At 33.8% G+C, this 15,508-nt stretch overlaps 1 protein-coding gene across 1 annotated transcript in view; it reads left to right on the top strand.

Annotated features, from left to right (window-relative positions):
• Positions 1–15,508, top strand: part of LOC150108659 (protein FAM32A-like) — a 41,958-nt gene that overhangs the window by 15,586 nt on the left and 10,864 nt on the right. The window contains exon 4 of the mRNA XM_090416137.1: positions 10,750–10,803. Within this exon, the coding sequence (XP_090272263.1) occupies positions 10,750–10,803 (54 nt within the window). The remainder of the gene's footprint in view (positions 1–10,749; positions 10,804–15,508) is intronic.

Below are 15,508 nucleotides of genomic sequence, written 5' to 3'. Positions count from 1 at the left end.
CCTTCAATTTGTTTAAAGAGCTAGTTGTTCTACGTAAAATATCCCAATTTAGGAGAGTGCTTAGAGTTTTGCATTTACAACTTTAGTGTATTATTGTATGCTAGAGCATTTGTTAAAAGAGAACAACATTGGATCTTACCAAGCAATTATTCTTCTCTAATTGAAGATTTATATATTGATTTTAGTTTGTGTGTGTGGACTTTTTTATGTAAGATGGTGTCTTGCTGATGTTTGTTGAGTTGGATGCAAAATGTTTATCAAGTTTATATAGATGGGACTTCAGTGGTGTGCATAGTGAAGCTTCAGGTCTGTTAACTCATGTGGCCCATATTATCTAGGTGTGTGCATGGATAAAACATTTTTAATTTGGAAATAGTTTTAGTTGGCCAAACTGTAATCTTATCCCGTACTCAGTTTTATTATTTATAGATGCAGTAAGGCTCATTGTTTGCATATATGCTGATGTATCTGATAAGTTACTTTAAATTGAATAATATATGCATGTAAACACAAGAAAGATATTTAATTAACCAAATATTTCGGTCTGGAAATAGCAGACCATTGTTATATCCTCTTATTTCTTTCTTACATTTACTTTATTTATTTTGTACTGTTAACTTATTTTCCTTACATGTTCTATAAGCCGTTTACTCTCTACTAAATTCTTTCCCCTTTATTAATAAGCAGTCCTATTGTCCTCTCTATAGTTTAACCACACAACATTCTGAAAGAGTTCACCCGATAAGCATTAACAAAATTTATGTTATAACTGCGCCAGCTAATACCTAGGATAGATGGGACTCTTACCCAGGATGGCTCTCTCAGAATGATACATGATGATTAGACTAAAATAAACTTTGTATCTCCGTTCACTAATCTCTTTCATACAGTCGTGGCTCACTTTGTTTATTCATACACGTGGGTTCATCCCGCTAAGTTCGTCAAAATTTTATGAGTGGCTGTTTGAATTCATAAATTAGAAACAGGTCAGGCAGGTACTTAAAAGAACAAGTTTAAAAACTTGAGAAATTATACAAGCAAGCATTACTAACATATTATCTGAAATATTCTCAAGTAAGGTCCTAGGTCCAATACTAATTTAACTAAACACACAAATAAACACTACTATAAGTAACTTAACATTATTTCTTTGGCAACTGTCACTCTTTCTACACTCACGTGGTCATTAGTTATATTACTTTATACATTACTATTAGCTCATACAGAAATAAACCTGGCCTTGCTGGACAGACAATTCTTAAACAAATGGGCCTGAGCCAAATCTTAGATAGTTCTTAAAATTCCATAATATTAGTCCATTTCACAAATTCTTTTAGGGGATCACATTCTTTTATAACTGGAATTCACAATACAAAAGTCTACTTTACCGTCCCTGATTGGATGCTGTCTTTCTTCTTGCCTTGTCTGGTCATCAAGGCTTCCTCGCTCTGCTTTCCATCTGATTACCTTCGATCAGCTATACGGATAGAATCTCGACAGGAAAGAAAGGATATGGCACGGGAATATCGCCAGAACGGATGGCATCTGCTTGGTTCCTCCGTCGCACGACAACGCACAGCTATCCTAGTCCAAGGAAATAGCTTGGCCCATTTCAAACGCTGCGACAGATGAACCAATGCCTTCCACGGCCAGCCAGGAACTTCTCCAACGGAGCGGACTGGACCTATGTCTGAGAGAGGTCAGGAACCAGGAACCCAAAAAAAGCCTTGAATGGGGTTTGCATGGCCTTTTTGTTTTCTTTCTCTTCTCGGTGTTTCTCGGCCATCGCAATGCCCGCCAACACAGTCACGTGGATTTACGTCATTTTATTCAGCTCCCTCTATTACATCGCATGTGCACTTGTTTTGCTCTTCTTGGAAAGCGATTTACTTTCTCTTTCCAGTAACTAACTTCCCCTTTTTTGTATGCATAACACAGGACGGTAAAGGTGACCCTTGAACTCTGGCTCACAGGCTTTGCTACTTTAGTACATGAAATGGGGTTCTTAAGTAGATTTAACAGCTTACATTGATTTCTATATCTGGCCCACATGCATTACAGATTATGTCTTACAAACATTTTTATACAATTTTGTACAATTTCTTGCTCTTAAATTTGATTTATATACATAAAGTTATCTTTCTAATCTATTGCCAACATTCCACATTCTCTGCCTAAGTTAAATTAAAGTTGTGTCCTGAATAATACGTGTTAAAGCATTTCTTAGTTTATTCAAGACACAACACCATCTTCAGTGGCACTACAAGAACAGTTTTAAAAAAATACAAGGTGAAATACTAACAATAGATCATTTAAAAATAGAACAAGCCACGTGATGTTATATCGCTAAGTATTAAAGGGAATATTTTTAAGTAGAGACATGAATTGAAATAAAGATATTAATTAATAATATTAAATAACATAAAAATTGTTTTATGTTATTTAATACTTTAAAAAGTATTAAATAACATAAAAAGTTACAAAATACTTTAAATTGTTATTAGTCTTCAGCATTTAAAATTATCATGGCATTTTCTCTGTCTGCTTTCACTATTGCTGTGCTTTTGATAATTTGAGATTTTTTCAAGTTGCTTTTTCTCATTTAGAGATATTGCTTTTTTGGAAGGCTCACATTTTAAAGCAGAGCAGAGGCTTCTTGCCTAATGGTGTCCTCTTCATCTTGTGGTAGTCGTGATTGTGAATTCAATATTTGCCATGGTTTGATTTTTCCAGAGCAGTTGCAAAATTGAAGCCATTATGTAAAATTTAAACTTCATTGTTTGAAAGTGTACAATCTGACAAGTTATGGATCGTCTTGTCTGCCAGAATTTCTTGATATTTTTCTTTCTTGCAAGGGTCTTGATCCTCATAATTAAACTTTATTATTATTATCATTAAATATTCTTAGTTCACTTTTGGCTAAGAGGTGTTATATGAATGTCCAAATGTCAGGCCTGAAAATGACTTAGCAAGCTTAAGGTAAAGGTCATAACACGTCACGTTTACAACGTTAAGTATCCTGTGAGTATTTTGTATTTGCTTTCTTTAGTAAAGATCGGCTAGCCTTTTATATAGATTCTGAGTGCTTGATGGAAGCAGAAGTTTTCTTTAATCCTCACATTCACAGATTAAACATTGTCTTGACAGTGTTTAAGAAAAGTAAGTCAGTTAAGGAATCCAACATGCTTAGCACTTTGCATGTCTTTGACATGAATCCATACAATTGTGGAAATATAACTTCATTATGGAAAAGTTGGTAGCAGAGAAATGAAAGCATTCAACAAGTATGTGTTAGAATCTTTAACAGATTACACTATCAGTCCTGCACATCATTTAGTGCATGCCCTGTCTTCCCATCAGCACTACCCTCTCTACTGGCCTTGATGTATCAGGTCATCCCAAAAGTAATGTCATTTTTAGCATTAAGTTTTGAAAGGATATAAAAGATAAATCAGTTGCTAATTTAATCAAGTATATGTTCTCCATTTGAATCAATAACGCTCTTCCAACATTGTGAAAGCTTTATAATACGATTTCTATAGAATTCAGGAGGTTTGGAGGCCATTAGTATGGAATGCCAAGGAACTTGGCATTCCATACTAATGCATGTGAAATATCCATGCATTAGTGGATATTTCACATGCATGGAATATAAATTCCATGCATGTGAAAATGTCACATGCAAAGCACATATCCTTATGTACGTACATGTATAATGTTATGCATTATACATGTCTGTAAGGATATGTGCATTTGTATTTTGGGATGCTTAAGCAATTGATGTGAAGTCATTAGCCTCTATATACAAGTATAATTTCTTGGCATCTTTAATTTATAGATTATTATCATTAAATGAACATAAATTGACTTGTTCCATTGCACTAATTTGAAGAATAAAAGATGGCAAATTTACTTTTATTAAATAAATTCATTGCTAAGGTAATCTTTTGTTACATTTTCAGAATAGATTATTTATTTTCACAAATGAAAAATTTTCATCTTTGGGATTAGAAACAGTTCAAATCTCGTAGGACACTGAAGGAAATTCCAAGTAAAACAATATACTTTAAGTCAAGTAACAAAGGCGGTTTTGATACAGTTAATTCACTAATGGCTCTACAATGGTCATGAAGGGACTAACATCAGATTACAGTAATTACATGTTACAAGGCATAATGCTGTCATGCTATTTTGATCCATGAAAAATCTTAAAGTGGTCTGAGTATTTCATCTGCTTCATTGTTGAGGGTTAATCAAAGACTACCATGAAGAGAACTGCTTTCGCTCTCCTTGTTTGTGACTTGAGGTCATTTTATCCTCAGTCTTCACTGTGTATTATTAAAGTGTCTTTGATGAAATGTTAGCCTGTAAATAATTCATTTAATTTAATAAATTACTTATTTTCATTCCAGTTTCACTTGTTTTCATTAGAAACTTCAACAGTCTGGACTACAAGAATGGTTTGTTATGGTGAATACTTTGCTCTATTAAATTTACTTTAGAATAGCAATTGAAGACAATGTTGCAAAAGGAGGAAACTATAATTTTGGTCGAAAATTGAGTTATAGGTTGCAGTATGTAAAAATAAATGCTCAATAGACTGGTATAAGAATAAGGCAGCTCGATTAAGCCAGTGCAGAGTTATGATCATGGTACTTGCACCCTACAACTTTGCAACTAATATTCATGATTTCTTGTAGTAAATATTTCATTGTTGTAATTTTCATAAAACTGTGTTGTTGATATTTTCTGATATATTCCCATGTAGTAAATAGTTTTGTAACAACTTATTTAAAATAAAATTACTTAATTTAATTATTTATCTTGGTGTATTTTTATAAAATTTGGTGCCAAAAGGGTCATCTCCAAATTTAGAAAATTTATCCAGCTCTAAGTAAAAAGGATATTATCTTAATAGTAGTGCTCAAATGTATGTATTATATGTGCAAAACTTTTAAGTAACAGTCTAAAAATATTTTTTGGAATAGTTGTTATTTAATTTTGAAAAGTTGATAAAATTGGAGCTGCTTCCTTCTTGTTACAGTCTTCAATTAGCCTAGGGTTTTTCAGTAGTTTGTTATAATTGTGTTTGCCCTAGTGATAATTTAGTGTATATATTTCATCAAAAAAAAAATCTTTCATCCTTTAAATTCTTTATTTACAATTTATGTTGGAAAATTATGAATTTAATGAATTTTATTCTATCTTGTGGTGCACCCTGTTGGGTATCTACCTGGATACTGAACGAACAAGGATGGGCTTGCAAATTGGGATTTAGCTGACCAATTTGTATTCTTATCGGCTTAGACAAAATACAAAATGATAGTACAACATGACAAAATTTCATGCCGGCTGGAGCATCGCCCGGTTAAACAAGGCCCCTGTTTTGTGCCAGGGAACCAGGACAAACAGCAAAAAGTCAGCTACTGGAACAAACCCTAAAACACACCCCAACTCAATATCACCAGAGTTGAAGATCGGTACTATCAACATAAGTAGCCTGAATGGCAAAGAAATGGAGCTAGCTGAGGAATTAGATAAGTACCAGATTGATATAATAGAGGTGACTGAAACAAAAAAGACAAAAACTGGTGAGACCTTTCTGAGCAATAAATACAAAATGTTATATTCAAACAATGACAATCAAGGCAAAGAAGGAGTAGCCATAGTATTCAACACTAAATACAAGGCTAATCTTCTTGAATGGCAGGCAGTCTCAAGTACAGTGATATGGGCAAATATCAGAATACGGAACTGAACAATCAGACTTATTTGTGCTTATGGTCCCACAGAAGGCTCTACTAAGGTAGAAGTGGAAGAATTTTTTGAGGCTCTAGAGAAAGTTACTGACACATTGAAAAAGGAAAAGTTGGTCCTTGTTGGGGATCTAAATAACAGAGTAGGAAGCGATTGTCAGACATACAAAAATGTTTTGGGAAAATTTGGAGAAAAGAGCAAAGCTAATAACAATGGCAAATATATTTCTGCTCAGGACATGGACTGGTTATTACTAACACCATGTTCCAACATATAAATGTGCACAAATTCACATGGAGAGAAAAGGCAAGGAATAAGAAAAGTCTCATTGACTATGTTATTGTTAATAGTGATGTTTTCTCCCTGGTGCAGTACACCAGAGTGTACAGAGGATTTGAAATTGGAGGTGATCACTATTTAGTCTTGAGCAGGATAAAATTGAATTTCACATTGAAAAGAATAACATGTAAGAAAGTTTTAAAGCGAATAAATTTGAGCAGCTCTCAGATGTGAACTGTAGACTAAAATACACAAAGGCTATTGAAGAAAAAATGAAAGAGTTTGAGAAAACAGGAACCAAACCTTGGAGATTCAGTGGCAAACCTTGAAGAAAACCCTGATTGATTCAGCCAGACAGTCATGTGGTGAGGTTGTCTGCAAGGGTAGAAAAATCAGAACTCCATGGTGGATACAAGAAGTAAAAGAGGCAGTGAAGGAAAAGAAGAAAGCATATCAAAAGTTCCTGGCAAATAAGTTAGCTTGTGCTATTAGAGAATATGGAGACAAATGTAAGAAAGCTAAACACTGTGTTAAACTAGCCAAACAAAAGTCATGGGAGGACTTTGGCAAGAACATAGAAAATAAATATCAAGAAGGTGACAAAATATTCTGGAGGTTGTTGAAGAAGCTCAGAAATGGAGGAAGGAGTACTGTAAAACGAATTAGAGATAATAAAGGTGACATGAAAACAGGAGAAAAAGATATCCTTGAAGTATGGAATAATTACTTTGAAAAATTGTTAAATGAAACAACCAATGATAGCACAGTGGTAAAAAACACTCAGTCAGGAATACATATCCATACTTGAAGTAGAAAAAGCCATCAAAGGCTTGAAATGTGGAAAGGCAGCAGGAGTAGATGATTTTCGACCAGAAATGCTTAAGTATGGTGGTATAAAAGTCTTACAGTGGCTGCACTGCATAGTTCAGAAGGCATGGACAGAGGGACGAATTCCCAATGATTGGAGTAGAGCTCTCATAGCACCCATATATATATATAAAAAGGGAAATAAAACTGAATGTGAGAATTACCGAAGTATTTCCCTACCGAGTGTTTGTAGTAAGATAGTAAGATTTATGCTAGTATACTTGATTAACAGTTGAGAAGAATTGTGGAAGAAAAGCTTGGTGAAGAACAAGCTGGATTCAAGCCACATAGAGGCTGTCAAGATCAGATCTTCACTTTGATAATTCACATTGTCAATCTGGAAAAGGCATATGACAAGGTGCCAAGAGAGAAGCTATTCAATACGCTGCTGTTATATGGTGTCAATGGGGCATTATATCAAGCAATACTTAGTCTTTATTTGAGTTGTAAATCAGCAGTTAGGATTGAAGGAAGTACAGGAAGATGGTTAAATGTTAAATCTGGCGTGAGACAAGGATGTTCATTATCCCCTCTTTTATTCATTATCTATATGGATCATATTATGAAGGAAAGTGGTATTAAACCTGATACCAAAATTGGAGATGTTAATGTCAGATCTTTACTTTATGCAGATGATGTTATACTTCTAAATAAATCTGCTTCAAGTCTGCATTTCCTGACTAAATTGAATAACTGTTGTAATAGATATGGTATGAAGGTCAGCAATAAAAAGACAAAGACAATGAAAATAGGCAGAATTGTTGTAAATGTCAACTGCATTGTGAATGGAGAACTTGTGGAACAAGTAAAACATTTCAGCTACTTAGGCACAATTTTTAGTGAAGATGGTAAATTAAATATGGAAATAGACAACAGAATCAATCAACAAAGCTGGTATAGTAGGAAGTCAATTGAATAAATTCATATGGAATAAGAGAGAAATTAGTCAGAACACTAAATTAGCTGTATACAAGACAGTTCAAACCAGTTTTAACTCATGGATCTGAGGACTAGGTCAGAAGTAAAGCACTTAATCAAAGACTAGAGACTGCAGATATGAGAGTCCTGGGGAAGATTAGAGGCATGAATAGATGGTATCAATGGTAATATCATATTAAAAACGAGGATATTAGGAAAGAACTTGACATTGTCAGCATCCAGGAATGTGTTAGCAGAGCTAATCTCAGGTGTATGGTCACTTAAACAGAATGGGCGAGGAAAGATTAACAAAACAAGTGTTCTCTGCCAGGTTGGCAGGAATACAACCCAGAGGAAGACCAAGATATAGATGGATTGATAAGGTACAAAGTGCCTTAGATGATAGAAATATAAGATCTGATAATGTTGGAGTCTTGACAAGTAACAAACTGATTTGGAGGAAAATTGTAGATAGGAATCTAGTAATGATGTAAATTTTTCATGTAGTACTATCAAATCCTGTACACCCCTTGAGGGTACATGGCAGGAATTTGATGATGATAAGAAGTCCCCCTTTTTTTTTTTACATTTGCAGTATAAAGGTTCACGTCATTAGAATCGTCTAAACCATTTAAGATCTGAAAGGTCCTATTTACCCAGTAGGAATTAGTGTTAAAAATGGCAGGCAAGCATAATTACTGAATAAATGAGAGACAGCCAAATTGAAAGTTCAGACTATTTCATGGAAATGGAGGAAAGATTACTGTAAAAATAATCAGAGATGATAAAGATGTCATTAAAACTGAAGATAAAATTATTCTAAATGTCTGGAGTAATTTCTTTGAATGATCACTAAATGAAGTGAGCAGTGTTAGCAATGTTTTTGAAAAAAAAAAAGTCCTCATGCAGTCAGGAATTCAAATCCATACTTGAAATAGAAAAAGCCATCAAAAACCTGAAATGCGAAAAGGCAGCTAGAGAAATTTGACCAGAAGTGCTCAAATATGGAGGTATAAATGTTTTACAGTGGCTGCACTGCATAATTCAGAAGTCTTGGTTGAATGCCAGATGATTGTAGTAGGGCACTCATAGTACCCATCTATAAAAAGGGAAATAATTGAATTTGAGAATTACAGAGGAATTTCTCTACTAAGCATTCCAGTTAAGATTTATGTAAGTATATTTGAAAAATGGCTAAGAAAAATTATGTAAGAGAAGCTTGGTGAAGAACAAGCTGGATTCAGTCCAAATGAGGTTGTCAGGATCAGATTTTCACTTTAAGACAAATAATTGAGAAATCATGGGAATATAAGGATTTGTATTAAGTTTTGTCGATCTGGAAAAGGCATATGACAGGGTACCAGGAGAAAAGCTCTTCAAAATGTTACAATTATATGGTGTCTTTGGGGCATTACATCAAGCAATACATAGTCTCTATTTAAGCTGTAAGTCAGCAGGAAGATGGTTTGATATTAATTCAGGTGTGAAACAAGGGTGCACATTATATCCACTCTTATTCATTATCTATATGAATCACGTTATGAAGGAAAGTAGTATTCTGATGTCAACATTGGCGATGTTAATCTTAGCTCTTTACTTTATGCAGATAATGTTATACTTCTAAATAAATCCAGTACAAGTCTGCAAAATTCCCTGACTAAATTGGTATGAAAATCATCAATAAAAAGGCAGAGACAATGAAAATAGGTAGAAATATTGAAAATATCAACTGTAGAACAAGTAAATCATTTTAGCTATTTAGGCACAATTTTTAGTGAAGATGGTATTAAATATGGAAATAAATAACAGAATTAGTAAAGCTGGTATGGTAGGAAGTCTGCCGAATAAATTTTTATGGAATAAGAAAGAAATTAGCCCAAACACTAAATTACCTGTATACAAGACAGTGTTCAAACCAGTTTAAAGTTATAGATCGGAGAGCTGGGTTAGAAATAAAATACTTGATGAAAGACTGGAGGCCACAGGTATGAGAGTTCTGAGAAAGATCAGTGGAGTAAACAGATGGCAGTATCATATTAAAAATGAGGATATTAGAAAAGAACTTGCCATTGTTAGCATTCAGGTTCGTTTAGCAGAAAATGGTATGGTCACTTAACAGAAAAGGAAAGATTAACAAAACAGCATTTTGAGGAAGGTGGACTGATATAGTAAAAAGTGCCTTAAAAGACAGAATTATAAGATCTGATAAATATTGGAATCTTGATAGATAACAGATTAATTTGGAGGAAAATCTTTGATCAGTAGTTAGTAATGGTGTTACTTTTTTATGTAGTACTATCATCATATCCTGTACATCCCCTGAGGGTGCATATCAGGAATTTGATGATGTTGACTATTTCATATGGTTTCTTTAATGAAATCTGTTTATTTCAAAAGATATCAACCAAATTACAGTTTCATTTGCCATTCCCATAATGGTATCATAAGAATCAAGTCAAAGAAAGGATCTTAAAGAGGATTTGGATACCTGGATAACACTGGAAATTAAATGCAGAATTTTATTCTGCAAGATGGCAATTTTTGTTACTTTTTATCTAGTGAAATAGATATTCACTGAATTTGATCACTAAAAATGAGGTTTGTGAGTTGGCAGGTGTGACATTTAAAAAAAATACTAATGCTTAAGTTTAAAATATCAAGTAGAATGAAACTGATAAGCTGTCATAAATAATGCTCTTTTTTTATTGGAAACTAACTTCATCATACAAATCTAATTAATGCTCTGATAAGCTGGTTAATCTTATCTGCATAATTGATATGTCTGTCTGTTATGCATTTTCAGGCTGGTTTGACAATTGTTAGTTTTTATATTCCATACTCATTTTATAAAATCTTGAGACATAACCTGTAAGTAAATTAATGTGTTATTCATATATACCCTTTTTTTTTTTTTTTTTTCATTTTTAGCAAATGGAAAGAATTCTGCAGAAAGCTTCCAAATCTCATAAACAGAGAGTTGAGGTAAGTAAACATTACAGAAGTTGAAAAATTGTGAATAAAAAAGGCAAAAATGAAGTCAGTTTTATATAGAATATAGGTTTATATTCATCAGCTTTCTTGCCCATTATTTTGAATGAATGACTGCATGCATTTGTTAAATACAAAAATGGAAATGCCAGATCAGATTTATAATTATCTCTCTACTTGGTATTTTGAGAGGAATGTGCTATTTTTAGTGTTTTCTTGCATATCTTGATGTGAAAGATATAAACTTATAAAATGTTCATTTTGTAGAAGTCAGTTGTTATCTAGCCATTTTAAAATGTATTTTTGTACTTTGTGTATTTTATTGCAGCCTAGTTTCATTAAAATTAATAATTTTAATTTATTTGGTTGGATATACGGAAAGATAAAAAGTTCAGCAATTTCAGCCCTACAACCAATTATTCACATGTTTATAATTTATTGTGTGTTCTGTGAAGCTTCTGTACTATTTATCAGACTACTAGAATTTGTCAACAACTTTACTGTAAATTCATATATTTCAGTTTTCTTATGAACTTGAGAGATGCATCACAGTGATAAGCTGATTGGAACCGTTTTTAATTCAGTAAAATTAATTTAAGAGTTGAGATTGTTAGAATTTTTTTTTAAATATATAGATAAGTATTAATTTTTAGGATGCTTAATGGGCAAAGCTGTATAACTGAGGGGGAGACCTCCACGTAGCCTTTAAAGGAATGCAGAGAATTGATCAAGGCTTCTGACCTAATGTCCAATCCTTACCTTCTCATGGTGCACCCTGTTAGGTATTTATCTGAATACTGAAAGAATGAGGATGGGCTTGCAGTTTGGGATTTAGTTGACCAAGTTTTATTCTTATTGGCTTAAACCACAATGTAAAATGATGGTACAACATGATAGAATTTCATGACAGCTACTGCATTGCCTGGTTAAACAAGGCCTCTGTTGTTTTTGCCATGGAACCAGGGCAAAAAGCAAAAAGTCAGTTACTGGAACAAATCCTGAAACACATCCCAACTCAACATCACCAGAGTTCAAGATCAGTACTATCAACATAAGGCCTGAATGGCAAAGAAATGGAAATAGCAGAATTGGATAAGTACTAGATCGACATATGAGGTCTGACACAGAAAAAATGAGACTGTGCTTGTATCTCTTTTTATTTAAGAAATTGAGAAAATCAACTACGATCTCCTTCAAAATAGTTCCCTTCTGAGTTGACACTCAGCTGTATACGATGATGCCAATGTTCAATGCAATTCTGCAGATCATTTTCTGAAAGACTGTTGAGGATCTCTGTTATTTTTGCTTTCACATCTTCTACCGACAAAAAATGGGTTCCTTTGAGCACTGACTTGATCTTTGGGAAGAGGTAGAAACCGCAGGGAGCCAGGTCTGGTGAATAGGATAGGTGCTCAAGCACAGTGATGTTGTAATTAGCTAAAAACTGCTTCACAGACAAAGCATTATAGACTGGCTCATTATTTTGGTGCAATATCCAACCATTTCTCCACAGTTCTGGTTGTTTCCTTCTCATGGTCGCATAATTTCGTCAAGACTTCAAGATAATACTGCTGATTTATGGTCTGGCTGCTGGGAACCCACCCACTCTGCCCTGGATATTGAAGAAAACAATCAACATGGCCTTGAACTTCGAACAACTCATGCATGAATTTTTTGGTCTTGGAGATATTGCTGACTTCCACTGCATTGATTGTCACTTGGTTTCCAGATCATACATAAATATCCAAGTTTCATCACAAGTAATTACCGAATTCAACAAATATGGTTCATCCTTAATACGTTGCAAAAGGTTCAAACACAGTTTCTTGCAACGTTCTTTTTTATTGATCTGACAACATTTTTCATGTTCAATTCTTGTGTTAAAATACGTCAAACACTTTTCCTGTCCAAATGAACTTTCTCAGCTACAGCTCGAACACCCAACCTTCTGTCATTTCAAATCACATCTTGCACTTTTTTAATGTTGTCATTGGTAACTGCTATGCATGGGTGGCCTGGGCGACCATTATCTTTCACACTTTCTCTACTTTCCAAAAATCATTTGTGCCATTCAAAAACATGTGCACAAGACATGCACTCTTCACCGTAAGCCTCAGTCAATAATTGAAAAGTTTCCATCACGGATTTCTTCAGTTTCACAAGACACGGTAAAAAAAGTCTATATTTGAACACTCGTACTGAGTAAAGCGATGGAGTTGAGTCTTGTCTCACGGTTACAAGTTAGAACATGCTCTGTAACCATCTCTTTGTTTCTCCCCTCCCACTTTGCTTTCCCAATCTATAGGGTTAGTCTCGTTATTTTTGTGTCGGACCTCGTACTTGGGGTGATTGAAACAAAAACTGGTGAGATCTTTCTAAGCAATAAATACAAAATGTTATATTCAGGCAATAACAATCATGAAAAAGAATGAGCAGTTATAGTATTCAACATTAAATATGAGGCTAATATTCTTGAATGGCAGACAATATCAAGTAGAGTGATCTGGGCAAATATCAGAATGGGGAACTGGACAATGATGCTTATTTATGCTAGTGGTCCCACAGAAGGTTCTATTAAGATAGAAGTGGAGGAATTTTTTGAGACTTTAGAGAAAGCAACTGGCACATTGAAAAAGGAAAAGTTGGTCCTTGTTGGAGAGCATTCAGGTGAAAGTGAAATAGCTGGTTGAGGAGGGTTTTTTGTTTCTAAAGCTTGGGTTTTTCATAGAAGTTGTTAGGATCAGATGTTCACTTGACAACAAATAGTTGAGAAATTGTGGGAATATAGGGAGAAAAGCTGTTCAAAATGCTACAGCTATATAGGATAAATGAAATATTATATGGAGCAATACATGATCTGTATTTTGGTTTTTAAGTCATGATTAGAATCAAAGAAAGTTCAGGAAAACAATTTGATGTAAAAAATCAGGTATAAGGCATGAGTAGGATAATTAGGATAGAGAATAGATGGCAACAATGACAGAATCATGTTAAAAACAGATATTATGGAAGTTGATCAGCATGTGAGCAGAGCTGATTGAAACTGATATGGTCACTTGTAAACAGAATGGAAGAGGAAAGGTGGGCAAAATAGTACTTGACATTATTGATGCAAGAGAAAACACCCAGAGGAAGGCATTAATCTAGAACAGCTATCTTCATTCTTAGTGGCATGAAACCTGATATTAAAATTGTAGATATTAAACTTTGTTCTTTACTTTATACAGACAATGTCATACTTCTAAACAAATATAGCGCAAGTTTTAACTAAATTGAATACTTATTCAATTTAGTAACAAATTTGGCATGAACATCAGCAATAAAAGAGACCAAACTTATGAAATAAATAGGAATACTGGAAAACTTCAGTTGCATATATTTCAGTTATTTAGGCACAGTTTTTAATGGAGATGGAAATAAACAACAGAATAAACAAAACTTGATGTGGTTGGGGAGTTGAATTTGTTTATATGGAATAAGACACAAATTATTCAAAAAAACTAAACTAGCTGTGTACAAGAGTGTATACAGTTGTCAATTAAAGTTATGGATTCGAGAGCCGATTTAGAAATAAAAGTGAAAGCAGTTGATCAAAAACTAGAGAATTCTGAGAAAAATAACAGGTGTGAATGACAGGTGCCAATGCATGAATGGCAGAATCATTAAAAATGAGGATATTAGAGAACTTAACATTTTTAGTATTCAAGAACGTGTGAGCAGAGCAAATCTAAGTAGTATAGTCACTTTAAACAGAGAGAGAGAAGAAAGAAAGATTAAGGCTTCTAAGAATGCAGGCAAATAGGATTGGACAATGCTTTAGTGCTGATAAGCGACAGATTAATTGGGAGGAAAATTTTTAATAGAAGATTTAGTAATAATGTAAACTTTCATAGCATCCTGTATACCCGCCCCCCCTTGATATTCATGTTTGGGCAAAACTGATTCACTTAGATATGGGGATAGACTGTCTTAAAACAATCTTTTTTTTATTGAATTATCCAGTGGTGCACCCAGGGAGGGGGACAAGGCCCCCCCCCCCAAAAAAAGAAAAAGTTAAACACTAGAAAATTTTCCAAAATACTTTTCCTAATTAAAATTCATTTTTTATTTATGTTGTGTCATGTCTTCTATTTCTATACTACTTATGAATTAGGGGTCACATAAGGTGAGAGAGCCCTATAGCAGTGTTTCTCAACCTATGGTCTGCGGACCACCTGTGGTCTGTGAATATGGGACAGGTAGTCCACAGGCTTAAATTAACCAAATAAATCTATATATTTTAATTATCCAAACAAAACAAATTAAAATTGAATAAGTAAGTAAAAATTATTAAAATAAAATGAATACTTAAAAAAAAAAATAGTGGCAGAATGTTCATGGAATGAACATTCTGCCACTATTTTAATTTCTATCGGCAGAATGACGAGTAATAAAAGAGGGATGAAGTGAAAAACAATATGGTTTTATTGCTTCCACCTTCCCTTGCTGTTTTGTCAGATTTGAAGTGAACATGTGTTGTCCACATGACCACATTTCAACCAATTGCTTGTTGTTTATTGATTTTTATTGTTGAAGGTTTTCCTCCTTCAACCAAGGCTCAATATATCTTCAGAAGTGCTAAGTAATACTTATATAAATACTGGAGTTAATTCACAACACATTTTGTCTATTTTTTGGAAATCGTGCAAAAAGCAAGCTG

The sequence above is a fragment of the Typopeltis vanoorti genome, chromosome 3 (genome assembly GCF_054136105.1).
Source record: "Typopeltis vanoorti isolate ZY-2024b chromosome 3, IOZ_Tvanoo_1.0, whole genome shotgun sequence".
Taxonomy (NCBI): Eukaryota; Metazoa; Arthropoda; class Arachnida; order Uropygi; family Thelyphonidae; genus Typopeltis; species Typopeltis vanoorti.
Note: the sequence above shows the minus strand (reverse complement) of the source record. Positions and strands in the feature narration are given on the sequence as shown.